Here is a 13469-nt window from a genome sequence, read left to right as displayed (position 1 = left end):
GACACCCACCTCTCAAGCTTTACATGAAGCTGTCATACATGATTTAGCTGAAGTGTGTGCTAATTTCACTGTCTCTCCTCCAAAAGAACTGACTGCTAGATTCTTTCCTGATTTGGCAAAGCTGCTGCTTATTCGTCATATAAAGGAAAGGAAAGATCGTGCTGTCGAGTTGGTATGGACTCCTGACGACCACAGAGCCATGTGGTTTTTATGGTAGAATACAGGAGGAGTTTACCATTGCCTCCTCCCGTGCAATATGAGATGATGCCTTTCAGCACTTTCCTATATTGCTGCTGCCCGATATAGGTGTTTCCCAAAGTCTGGGAAACATACCAGCAGGGATTCGAACTAACAACCTCCTGCTCCCTAGGCAAGTCATTTCTGCACTGCAGCTGTATTATTCAAAACATAATACAGCAATGTATTAAACCACCACAAACTGGATATCAGTAATGTCATTTAAATGCGTCTTTTCCCTTGATTTGGCAACTCAGAAGGACTACTGAAATAGTTTCAAAACCTCTAGTCTTCTCAGAAAAGACCCCAAACTCATGAAGAATGCAGTAAAATATTTTCAATTCCACACTTGTGTTCCTTCAAAAAGATTCAAAGCTTTCACCAATTATATGAATCATGATTAAGACTACTGCTGTGAACTGGCTTTTGCTGAGACAGTAAACATAGGACAGAAATCAGAGTAACCAGATTGGCATTTCCAATTTTTAAAAGTCAGAGCCTATGCAGAGTTAGGCTCACCCAAGTCCACTGAAATCAGTGGCTCAGGTGCACCCAACTTTGCTTCGGATTAGGCAGAAAGTGCTAAGAGCAAATACTGACTACAGTGCTAAATTCTAAAGAGAAATGTCATTGTACTCTAAAATTGCATTAGCTCAGATGTCTGCATAAATAATGAAGCACACCCAAAAGCATCTCTGTATAAGAATTCTCTTAGAGAGAAAATCAAGACCTATCTTCCTAAACCACCTTTAATAGATAGGGGCATGCTTGCAGCTAAGATTTTGGAGACTGGGGGTGAACAGTATGAAGGCAAGGACAATAGTATTCTGAAATAAAATTGGACATCTGGGTCCTTGGCCACTCAAAGTAGTGCAGCACAGCTAAGATCTAACATCTCTACTTGACAAAACGGTTTAAATTAACCCATTCGGAAAACAGATCCCCAAAGTGAGCAGCAGTAGTAGAAACATCCAAGGGGATCTTCACCTAGAACTAAGGACTTATAGCTAAACTGGGACAAGTTTAGCCTTAAGACCAAATTCATTATTTATAAAGCTACTAAAAAAAGTTTTTTTCTCTGGGCAAGGTAGTAGGAAAAACTATATAATGTGGCAACAAAACAAAGATGGTAGGTAGTAGGCATTGGAGCTTTTATTTTACATTTGGATAAGTCATTAAAATGTCAGTATTTCTGTATATTTCAAGAACAAGAGGCTGAAATGCTACAAATATGTGAATATTTCATCCATCATGGCAGATAGCTTTCTATACATTCTTAAATTCTTACTGCATAGCAAGCACGGGGCGGGGGGGGGGGGCGTGTATATGTATATATCATGAAGTCTCATCACATACACACACAACATTAGATGAATGAGATTTCAGACCATCATTGACTAACCCAGGAAGATTTGTAAAAGATTATTTTCTACTACATGCCAGATCAAAATTTGTTAATTTTCCTGTCTTGAACATATGACCCTACGTGAGCAATTAAAATGATCTTATATCTTCATATGTAGTGCACATACTAATTATGTTTGGAAAGCTCAATTAAAGCTAATGCAATCACTTACATTGCTGTATCTGATGAAGTAGGGTTTCGCTTATGAAAGCTCATGCCACAATAAAAGCAGTTTGTAAAGTGCCACAAGATACTGGTCGACATCCAGATTAATGATACATGTATGTAAGAATGTGTTGCATGCACAAGGGAGGGGGGTAATTTTCACAACCCTCCCTTCCCTCTGTAACCCTTTGTGCTTTGCCAAACCACAACCCTACAGATTCTGCAACCCCAAGACACGTATTTTCAGGAGGCAAAGAGGGACAAAAGTTAGCAAAGACTACATTAAAACTTAGCAAAAACTGCACATGAAACTTGCTTGCATGCATGTGCCATTAAGGATGTCAGCCACTACTTTTTGCTGCAACAAAAAACCAACATGGATACTGTTCCAGAATCACACACAATGGCTGGCATCCAGACTAACACTGCTCTGGTACTAAGGGTCAGGGGCGATTTCTGTCAATCGCCCCTTCTTTCTGAAGTTCACTGTGGCTCCCAAAAATGCAGTCCTTAGGGACATATTTTAGGGAAGCACAATGGACTTTAGAGGGAAGAGGAGGCTGGTGAAAATCACCACCCTTCCCTCAATGTGCTAACGCAGCATTAGTCTGGATGTCAGCCAGCATTCAGTCAAAACTTTTTCATATTATTTATTTATTTATTTATTTAGTATTAGAGAGAGCGCTCGTGCGCAAGCGCACAAGAGAGCACGCTAGCTAGTAGTAGTCTTCTCTCCAATTTTATGCTTACTGTACTTCAAAATTTGCTTGATTATATTGCTAAAATATTTGTTGGTAATTAGAAGATGAACACACACACCTGTAATTAACTTTTTAATTTAAATATATCTGTAGAGGCTGAATACTAACCTGTCCCAGACCAGGCATGCCTCCTCCAAGTCGCAGAAGTCTATCCATATTTTCTAGAAAAAAAACACAAGCAAAAAGAAAGTATACCTAAGCACTGGTGTGTTTACTAAATTGTTCACCATATAATTCACCTTCAGTCACTCAGTATGTCAAAAATATTGGTAGCAATTACAACACAACATCAGACTTCCTGTTAATTAACACCACATATTAATTCAAGAAGCTGTCTTCCATGCTAATTAACAACCTTATCTTAACTGCACTGTTTTGGGTGTTCCTCAGTCTTGAAAAAGACAAGCATTTCTGCTTTTACTCTCTCTCAAAAACATAAAAAAGAGAAGTCTGCAATAATTTACTTCCCCCTGCCCCACTTACCTGAAACACACACCTGTATGGCAAAGTAAAGACAACTCACCAACATATTAAATTTTACCTCAATTTGTCCAGAGTACATCAATATAAAAATAATTCAAAAGTGAAGGTTTAACATCCTCATTAGTAAGTTCTGTGCTAATTAACTTACAGCCTGTCAGTTAGCATCAAAACTGCATGTGAAAGACACTGAACAGATTATAGATTTCTGAATTAGCATCAAAAGCCTTTTTAATGAACTCATTACAGCAAAAAAATTGTAAAGTAAACATTAAATGCCTTTAGTTAAAATACTAAGGGCTATACACCTGTTCCATGTATTTTAGATTTATTAAATATGGAGTGTCATATAAAGAGAATGAGCCAAACACACCATGGCATTCAATACACTGCTTCACTAGTAATATTTTCAGATGTTATGTGCCACATTCTCAAAATCCTGAGCATCTTAAACACTACTACACTTCAGATAGTCTGAACTGCTGGTGAATTCCAGGATCTAGCTCCAGAACCGCTTTTCAATGTCAAGACTGAACAAGGACAGAATGTTGTTCTCTCATCTCTGAATAAGGATAGAACATCCACATACTTTGGATTACTGGTAATGGCTTCCATGACAGAAGGAAATTGACTTCAGGGAGGTTCAAGTCACAGCAAGGCAGGGGACTGAACTGCAAACACCTTTCTACATAGCTTTGCAATTGTGATAGGACTTTAGGGACGACAAGTCTTTATATACATATCGAAATAGCTTTTTCATCCTGTATAGACATACAGGAGTCTATACATTTGCTAAGAAATGAATGGATATTTTGCCTGATGTATTAAGATTACTTTGATTTATTTAACTAACATATTTTTATGCCACCCAAAACTTACGTCCCTGGGAGGTTTACAACACGGTTTAGCCTGGTTTCTATTAATTTCTGACAGAGCACACCATGAAAGTGAACCCAGTTTGGGGCTCTTTATGCATGCACAAGTTCCAACCAAGCACCCACCCATTTGAAGTATACATCAGTGACAAAGCAGCAATACAGAGCATTTTCATGTGAACAGAGCTTCCCCCTACACTGACAAAGCACTACACTGATTATACTGCATGGATATCCCACATTAGAGTGCATATGAAACTTTGGAGTGAGCCAATTAATTTCTAGATGCAATTATTTTCAGTAACCTCAGCCACTGCAAAAGCTAAAGCTTTCCTAAACTTTCAAGCATCTACATTATAATTTATATGTCACCTTTCTACAGTGGACTATACTCAAAGCAGCTCATGATGTACAGATAGCACAACCAAACAGAACAATAAAGTCTAAAATAGCAAGAAACCTACAGAAGAGGCAATTATTCATTTAAAAGTCAAAGGATGTACATCCGCAGTGGTAGCATTCTTGCTTCTAAAGTATGGGTGCTCACATGCAGAGGGGCCATTTTCACCTATCTCCCATTCCCTTGGAAGCACTCTAAGCAACATGTAATTATGGTTCCCAAGATAGTGTGACCCTCAGGGATGGAAATGCTGACCCTCAGGGGCATAATTGCATGTTGGTCAGAGCGTTTCAAAGAGAAGGAGAGACTGGCAAAAATCCACACACACACACCCATGAGACCAAGTTAAGCAGGAAGGGAGAAAGGGGGCATGAAGACTGTATCCGACATATATATAATAGGTAATTAGTACTGTCAGCTATGACCACATCTTGAGGTATGGGAGGCTCTAACAGGGCTGCTCAACTTCAGCCCTCTTGCAGATGTTGGCCTACAAATCCCATAAACCCTGGCTATTGGCCACTGTGGCTATGGGAGTTGTAGTACAAAAACGGCTGGGGGGGCGGGTAAGTTGAGCAGGCCTGCTCTATACGCAGAAGATGTTTATGACTAAGAGACAGCAACTGAACTGCCAGTTTGTTCCTTCTGTCATCCAAACCACAGCTCATTGCCAAAGTAAATGCTTTGCATAAGAAGATCCCTGGTTCAATCCATATCCTTTCCAGTTAAAAGGGATCTCAAAGAGCAGAACTGGAAAAGACTTCTGCCACAGGGGTCATATTTTAAGAGCCACTGCCAGTAAGTAGAGACAATAATTGCTAGATGGATCACACCCAGTCCATCATATTGAGAGCCATTTTCAGTCAATATAGATAATACTGTTGGGCTAGATGAATCAAGCCCAGTCCATCCAGTGTTCTCTCTAATTTTTTTCATCTGTGTGCAGAATGAGTTTTGTTCTGGGCGGCAGTATCACGGCAGTGTGTGCACACATGCATTCAGAGCGGGATCCAAAATGAACTGAGTGGACATCAGAAAATGTGTGAGTGCGCGCACATGAGCACGCCTTAGAGGGAACAGGGACTCCATCATATTGATATAAGATAGCTTATATCCATTTCCATGACCTATCCAGACATCCTGAATAGCAGAATTAGGTTTTTAGACAATTTAAACATATTGCCAATAATGTTTTTCACCTTGTACTTACAGTTTTCAGGGTTTTTTTTAAACCAACTATCTTCAAAATCGTAGCTAGATCTTTAAGTTCTGATGTAGATGAAGTTCAACTGCTACCTAAATAAAAAGAACAGCAGAGAGAATACAAGAAGTCTTTATAGCTTTATAGCTCATAGCTTTAAAATATTGCAAGCTGCCACCACCCCACAATGTGGACACAATTTCAGTACTGTAAAATGTATTGTAAAACACACACACACACACACACACACACACAAAATAACTACCAACTTTCATATCAAAGCTGCTTATTATTTCAAGGAAACAAAACTGTTAGTACTCCTGTTGAGGAAAAGCCATTTCTGGATCAGATATGACGGCCCCATTCGACAATTAACTGGTTTTGCAATTATTATATTATTATAATTTTGTAATATTGAAGACTGAAAAGTACAACAATTTTTCAAACTTTGATCTTAAAATATAGTCCTGATAAATTCTAATTTGTTTTATTCCTTGGTACCAATCTATATATTTAATTTTCTTAAACATACCCGTCGCTAATCCCATGCATGGCAGCTCTTGTGAGAGTTTGCAAGTAGCTGCTGGATACGATAGCGATGGCGATAGGGGAGAAAACAGTGATGCCAGGTGATGGGCAGAGGAGGTGGCTGCAGGCCAAGCCGGCCGCCGGAAATTGGCAGGCAGGTGGAAGGAAGTGGCGGGCCGGTTTCTAGCTGGCCTGCCAGCCAGAAAGTGCCAGGGGGAGGGGGCAGGCTGGCAGGCCAGAAAGCTGAGCGGGCCAGTGGCGGTGGGGAAGGAAACGGCAGCGGTGGTGGGTGGGCCAGCTGGAAGCGCAGATGCTCTGTGCCCAGCTAATATCAGCTTGATACAGAAAAATCTATAACAGAGAGGGCTGTGTGTGTATTAAGGCTGCACAAATCAGTAAAAGAGGATCTACGACAGCAGAAATCCTGGCCCCCACCACTAGGAGACATAGAAACATGGGACAAGGCACTCCAGGTAGTGTGGTGGGGGAAAGCCCTTTAGTTGCCCACCCAACACTAACATGGAGGTGGCTGGGTGGCACAGGGAATTTTGGGAGCTTCCAGGGGCCAGGTGATGCAATGCAGCTTGGGAACTCTGCGTAGCTGCTGGGAAGACATGTGGACTTCTGGTTATGGTAGTTCTGCTCAGAGCTTCTTCCCACGGAAGATGCTCTGAACGGAACTACCATACCCAGAAGCCCTTGTGTCCTCCCAGCAGCCAGACAGGATATGAAAACGATGGATATTTATATACTGCTTTTCAACAAAAGGTCCCAAAGTGATTTACATATATATATAAATAAATTTATTATTTCCCAGGCTGCCCTACGTCACTCTCTGCCCGGCGTCTGCATGGAAGCTCCTGAAACTTGCTGCACCACCCGGCCAGCTCCATGCCAGTTATTGGGTGGGCAGTTAAAGGGCTGCTGTGGCAGCCAGAGTGGTCTCTGGGTCATCTCGGAGAGACCATATCACTCCTATCTTAAAAGATCTACACTGGTTGCCAATAAGTTTCCAGGCAAAATACAAGGTTTTGGTTATAACCTATAAAGCCCTAAACAGCTTGGGCCCTGTTTATTTAAGAGAACGCAGTCTTCACTATGAACCACACTGCCCACTGAGATCATCTAGAGAGGTTCCTCTGTAGTTGCCACCGGCTTGTCTGGTAGCTACTCAGGGACAGGCCTTTTCCATTGCTGCCCCGAGGCTTTGGAACGTGCTTCCTGCTGAAATAAGAGCCTCCCCATCTCCTACAACTTTAAAAAAGGTAGTCAAGATGCATTTGTTCACCAAGGCTTTTAATTAGATACTAGCAGCATCTGCGCTGCTAGTCTCTCCTCGCCACTTTCCCCCCTCCCTTCCGCCCCAATCTATTCCCAGTCATTTTCGCCCACTGGCCGCCTCCTTTGCCAGGGCCCGCTGCCTCCTCCACTGCTCTCCCCCCTTCCAGCCCCCATGCCCGCCACAACAGCCCCAGTTGCTGCGACAGCCACCACCTGGCCATTTTCAGGAGCCTACCGCCACCCTCCCAGCCGGGCTCCTCTTGGTGGCATGGCTCAGCCGCCCGCTGCCTCTTCTCCGCTCGCTGCCCCTCACTAGCCACCCCCAGCCACCGGAGCGGCACCCCCTCGGCCTCCTCCAACACCCAAATGATGTTTCCCTCAGTCCCAAACTCTCACAGCGTGTCGCGAGAATTCCACTGCCAAATCCTGGGCATGCATGGCCCCAAGAGGATTAAATATATAGATTGTTTTAATTGTGTTTTTAATAGTTTTAATGTTTTCAATTTTAAATTGTCGCAACGTTCTAAACTTGCATTTTGGGTGGTATACATATGTGTTAAATAAGTAAATAAATAAATAAATACCACTGCACTACCTGGGGAGGATTTCTGACATCAGAAGTCATTTTATCAAATTTGTACAGTCCTAATACACATATATAATTTTAAAACAATAAATAAAGCGGGAAAAATTAATCTTGGACTTATGGCAGGACCTGACCAATTTTCTTTGGATCCAGGTACCAGCTGAAAAACATAGGAGCCAGGCAATGCAAACTTGACAAAATTACTAGATTTAATAACAGACATCGTGGAACGGGCGAGGAAATGGGCTTCTCATCCCTTTACAGGTAACATATTTAGAACAGAAACAGGACTGGCTGAGACAAATAAATATTGTATTAAATAAACTCTGCCTCTGAATATACTAGTCTAGGCGTCATGGCTCCCTGGCACTTGGGATTTGTCAAGCCCTGACTTATGAACACACAAAGCTACCTTATATCAAGTCAGACTATTGGTTCATCTAGCTCAGTACTGCCCACTGATTGGCAACGGCTCCCAAGAGTTTCAAATAGGGACCTGGAGATACTAAGGACTGAACCTGGGACCTTCTACATCCAAATGCTCTACCACTGAGCTCTTAACATATGCCAGGAGTCCAGCTTAATCAAGTAACCAAGTTCTCATCTCAGGCTGCCACAGAATAAGCGACAAAAAACTTTTTGGTTCCTCTTGGCAAACTAAGTTAAAATTGTTTATTTAAATAACGCAGATTGAGGAACATTTTGTATCCTTACTAACATGTCATTAGCTGAATTTGGGCAAAACCTATAGAAGTTCCCATGTAAATGATTCAGGAGTAGGGACAGAAGATGAAAGGCTAGAAAAAGTTATTAGGCTTTATACCTTCCACTCAGTTTCAATGCTATGCACAACTACTACACCCAGAAGCACAGAAACACTCCTAAATCCACTCTGAGAACTCAATTTTAAGCAAGATTCTCAAATTGGATTGAAGAACATCCAGGTTCATTGTACCTTTGGCTGGTAACAGTCATATCCAACACTGAATCCAGGTTAGCAGGGAAGAAAGATTCACAGGAGAAAGGAAATATGCTGTAGATTCTGCAGCCAAATCCTTAAATACAAACCAATTGCCAAGTCTGTACCAGCCCTAAGAGACTGTTTGATACCAGCTTTTATTAGCTGTTTACAGTGGTTAAACATTTTATGAAAGCTGAAAAGCATTTTTCACATGTTCATATGGACATGTTTTTGCAGATGGATGCTACTTAGGTGCCAAAAAATAATAATAATAATAATAATAGTTACTGAACAAGTACACCAGGAGTTCTCCACAAATGCAATAGGGTCTCACAATTATCATAAGCTTCCCATATGCAAATATTTATGAATAATGCAGTATTGTTTTAATTGCTATTCCAATGCAAAATGCTACTCAGATTTTTTACATTTGGGTGGAACATAGTAAACAGAGTAATGTAAACATACAACTATTGGTTTTGTAAAATATTCTATTAATAGCTTGTTATACATTATATAGCAGGCTATGGATTCCTGCAGAATCATCCTTTAATTAAGCACCTGCTATATAAGCATTTTTCTCTACATGAACTTGAGTGCTAGCTAAGGTAAGATACTAAACCCTCTCACTGCTGGGGCATTTCTAGCATAAAACTGCCCCAAATTACAGCTGTTCTGTACCAGTCTTGAGCCATATGAACACACTAGCTCCTTGATAAATACACACCAAGCAACTGTTTTAAATATGTGGATTTTTTTTTACCAAAAGCAAACTTTGCACATAATAATTTGTAGAGATGTGCAAATGCCAGGCGTTTGCCCTTTAATTTAAAAGTCTCCAATGCGGTTCTTGCTTTGTACACCGCCTTGAGTCTGTGGATTGGGCGGTATAGTAAATCTTTTAATAAAATAAATAAATAAATCGTGATTTGATCACTAATTCAAAGCACAGCCTGGGCACCTTTAAGAAGGGAGAGAGCAGGCCAATACCTGCTCCTCCGCCATTAGCTTCCTGCTGCGGCAACACACCTGCCCCCACCCCAGCTGCCCTCATGTGCTGGAAGCATGTCTTTTATTTTTACAGAGAATAGGTTAAAGCACAAGTTACAGCTCTAAGCATATCTATTGCATAATTTGGAGAATTTGTTTGTGCGAAATAAAGTCATACTTTCCAATTATCTGGGTAAAGGTAAAGTGTTCCATCGAGTTTGTGTCAACTCCTGGCGACCACAGAGCCCTGTGGTTGTCTTTGGTAGAATACGGGGGGAGGGGGGGGGCGCCATATCCCATGCAGTATGAGATGATGCCTTTCAGCATCTTCCTATATCGCTGCTGCCCGATATAGATGTTTCCCATAGTCTGGGAAACATACCAGCAGGGATTTGAACCAGCAACCTCTGGCTTACTAGTCAAGTCATTTTCTTGCTGCTCCATGAGGTGGCTAATTTAAAAAAATTACAACATATATTTCATTTCTTGAACTTTGTTGTAAGTGTAACCTATGGAAAACAACTTTGCTTGGTCAATGATGTGCCTCAGTTATAACAAAGAATATTTTCCAAAATAGTCCACTGTGGTCAACATGTTATAATGAAGTCAAAGAATGCTATACTGAAAGAGAAATAGACAGCAATGCAGAAAGGGGAGTGGAGAGAGGAATATGCTAAGCCATTAGGCTGGGCAAGTTATATATCTAAACAAGAGATAACACTCACACCTCCAAGGTGTAAAGGATAGCCTAAAGCAGGAATAGGCAATCGTTGACCATTGTTTTTGGCAGGGAATGATGGTAGTTCAACAATAGCTGGAGTGCCAGAGGTTAACTACCCCTGGACTAAGGCAACAAAAAACAAAATGTGATAACTTGCACACAAAAGAGAGACAGACACCCACACCATTGCCAGCCCACCTAAGAAGGGAGAATAATCTGGAACAGAGGGGGTTTTTTGGCAAGGGGGGGGAGAACCAACCCTAAATATATCTATGAAACATTTGTTTGCAGTTCCAATTTTTTTTTTAAAGCTAAGTAGCCCTGTTTGAAGTTGAACTATGATATGATTAATCCAACCTAAGAGACACATTATGGCACAACAAACATTCTAGCTACAGTAGTGAAGTATCACAGATGGGGCTATAGTTTTTATGTATTGTTATTTTTATTGTTAAATTTGTATACCACGTTTCATTAAAACAATCTCAAGGCAGTTAAGTGGAAGCACATCTGGTCTGAATCCAGAAGGCCCCAGGTTCAATTCTGCACATCTCCAAGTAGGGCTGGGAAAGGCTTCTGCCTGAAACCTTAGAGACCTGCTGCCAATCGGTGTGGACAGTACTGAGCTAGATGGACCAATGGTCTGATTTGATATAAAGGCACTTCCTATATTCCAGGTGTTAGGACCTGAGGAAAGGCTTGCTAGGTTTTCTCTATGGTTACCATTATCACCAACAGCAGCTGCTGGCCAAGTTTGTCAACTGTACACTCAGATGACCCATTAACAAGTTTTAGACAAGACCTAAGAGACTAGGAGTTAAGTCATCAAGGTACAATGCAGAGCAGAACTGTGTATACCATTATGGCTCTCATCTGTTTTGTTACAAGAATTTTCTTGTGCACTAAAACGTGGTACTAAATGAGCCATAACAGCAGCAGCCATAACAAAGTTAACAGAAGCTGGAAACAACAGGATAGGTAAGAGGGAGATGACCCCTCTGCACGGGATAGCTATTCCCTTGCTTTTGAAGAAATGGGGGGGGGGAGAGGGAGAGGGGGACAAGGCATACATTCGGTGTAGTAAGATGTGGTACGCAACAAATGGGCATACCTATAGCAAAAAATAATTAGTTTCGGCCGGGGTGTGTGTGTTTCGACCGGGGTGTGTGTTCAAACGTTACAGAAATGTGTGCCTGGTTCAAGGGGCACTTCGATGCCGGGAGGCTGAACCTCATCTCACCGGGGCTGCCTCGACCCCCACCCCTGCCCCGCCGCGCTTTTCAGGATGTCTGGGGAGGAGGGGGACTAGTAAACAAGTAAGGAGCACGTCGAGGGCGCGGGCAGAACAGAAAACGTGGACCAAGTCCCTGACAGCGCACCCCTTCTCGGGGCTTCTTCGGAAGTCAGCCCCACCGAGCCCCAAGTTGCTTCCGCGGGTTTAGGATTAATCACCGCAGCGTTCATTTGGTTCGGGGAGCTGGACAGTTCTTCTTAAAGATTTCTACGCCGCTGGGAAGCTTTTACGAACAGCGACGACGCTTTTCAAGCCCCTCGGACTTTCCTCCTCAGCCAGCCCCAGCGGGGAGCCCCCACCAGCCTCTCACGCCAACCGAACATCCGGGCACGGCATGCGCAGGAGGACCCCAATCCTGCTCACCTCGGGCTGCTCCCCTCCCTCACCCCCAGTATACGTCATACACACGCGCGCGCGCGCACACACACACACACATATATATATACACATATACACACACTCAAAGCATACTTGTCTTGGTTACGGCCGCTGCAATCCCACGCCTGCCTCTCTTTTCCTTTCCGCCCCTTCCGACGGCTGCTCGGTACTATCTTCTACTCTGCCGGGCCGCAATGAATCAGCCTATTCATTAGGAACTTGGGACACCAGCCCAGGCCATACCCAAACACTTCCGGGATCAAGGAGCCTCACCGACCTTGGCTTCCGCTTCCGTTCTCCCAATAGCGTGCCAGCACTCAGAGCCATAGCAACGCAATGTTCCTCCCACGTCCTCTCGCTCTCTATCCCTGGATCAGCGGCGCCGTCGTCCCACCCCTTCCCTTAGGCTCCTCCTCCACGTTTTCGTAGCCGCGCGCGCTTGTGGCTGGGCTCGTCTCCATCATCTTGGGCTGTAGTGGTTCTTGGAGTCGGCGCGAGAAGTGTGAAGGTTCTGCTGTTGTGCGTCGTACTCCCTAAAGATTCAGGACTGTGTCTCGCGGTAACTATCGTCCACTGTGGATGTCTCAACTCGCACAGAAAAACAAGAGTTCTTCCCCGGCAACTGTACAGTATATAAAATACAGCCACCTGGGTGGAAATCCTGTTCAGGTCATGCAGAGAGTGGACCAGGTATGGGTTTGCTGCAGTAAAACTACAGTGCTGCATAAGAAAAGCCCTGCTGGAATAGACGAAAAGGCCATCCTGCCCCACGCATGGTGCATGTGGGAAGCCCGAAAGTGGGGGGAAGAGGTGTAACAATGGTACCACCAGCCATTGAATTGCCACTAAAAGGGAGAAGGAGCCCTCTGCATCATGCATATTGCAGTCCTTGTACATTTAATATGTCTTGGGAGGGCAAGTGAGATCTGAATGGAGGTCCTGTGCTGGTCTATGACGGTAATAAAGATTGATTGATTTGAATGGAGGTCACAGCCCATATTCTAATTTTTTTTCATCTATGTGTGGAATGAGTTTTGTTCTGGGCAGTAGTATCAATCAAGGTAGTGTGTACACACATGCATTCAGAATGAGACCTTCCTGATTCAGCCTGAGCGGGATCCAAAATTAACTGAGCAGACATTTAAAAAACACATGCCTTAGAGGGAACACTGGTCACAGCCAATTGTTGTTTCCGAGGACATATAT

The 13469-nt window shown here is 42.9% G+C and overlaps 1 protein-coding gene across 6 annotated transcripts in view; it reads right to left on the bottom strand.

Annotated features, from left to right (window-relative positions):
* PSMD14 (proteasome 26S subunit, non-ATPase 14) overlaps positions 1-12652 on the bottom strand; it is a 97008-nt gene extending 84356 nt beyond the window's left edge. Inside the window, exons 1-3 of one of the 6 annotated variants that reach the window (XM_053280248.1) lie at positions 12541-12652; positions 5534-5619; positions 2677-2729 (exon numbers count right to left, since the gene is read on the bottom strand). In XM_053280248.1, the coding sequence (XP_053136223.1) occupies positions 2677-2724 (48 nt within the window). In that variant the 5' untranslated portion in view covers positions 2725-2729; positions 5534-5619; positions 12541-12652. Of the gene's footprint in view, positions 1-2676; positions 2730-5533; positions 5620-11702; positions 11904-11970; positions 12227-12343; positions 12507-12540 lie in introns of those variants that run through there. The other 5 variants (XM_053280218.1, XM_053280264.1, XM_053280227.1 and 2 more) reach the window with 5 other exon arrangements.
* Positions 12653-13469: the final 817 nt, after the last annotated feature.

This window comes from Hemicordylus capensis, chromosome 1, assembly GCF_027244095.1.
Source record: "Hemicordylus capensis ecotype Gifberg chromosome 1, rHemCap1.1.pri, whole genome shotgun sequence".
Classification (NCBI taxonomy): Eukaryota; Metazoa; Chordata; class Lepidosauria; order Squamata; family Cordylidae; genus Hemicordylus; species Hemicordylus capensis.
Note: the sequence above shows the minus strand (reverse complement) of the source record. Positions and strands in the feature narration are given on the sequence as shown.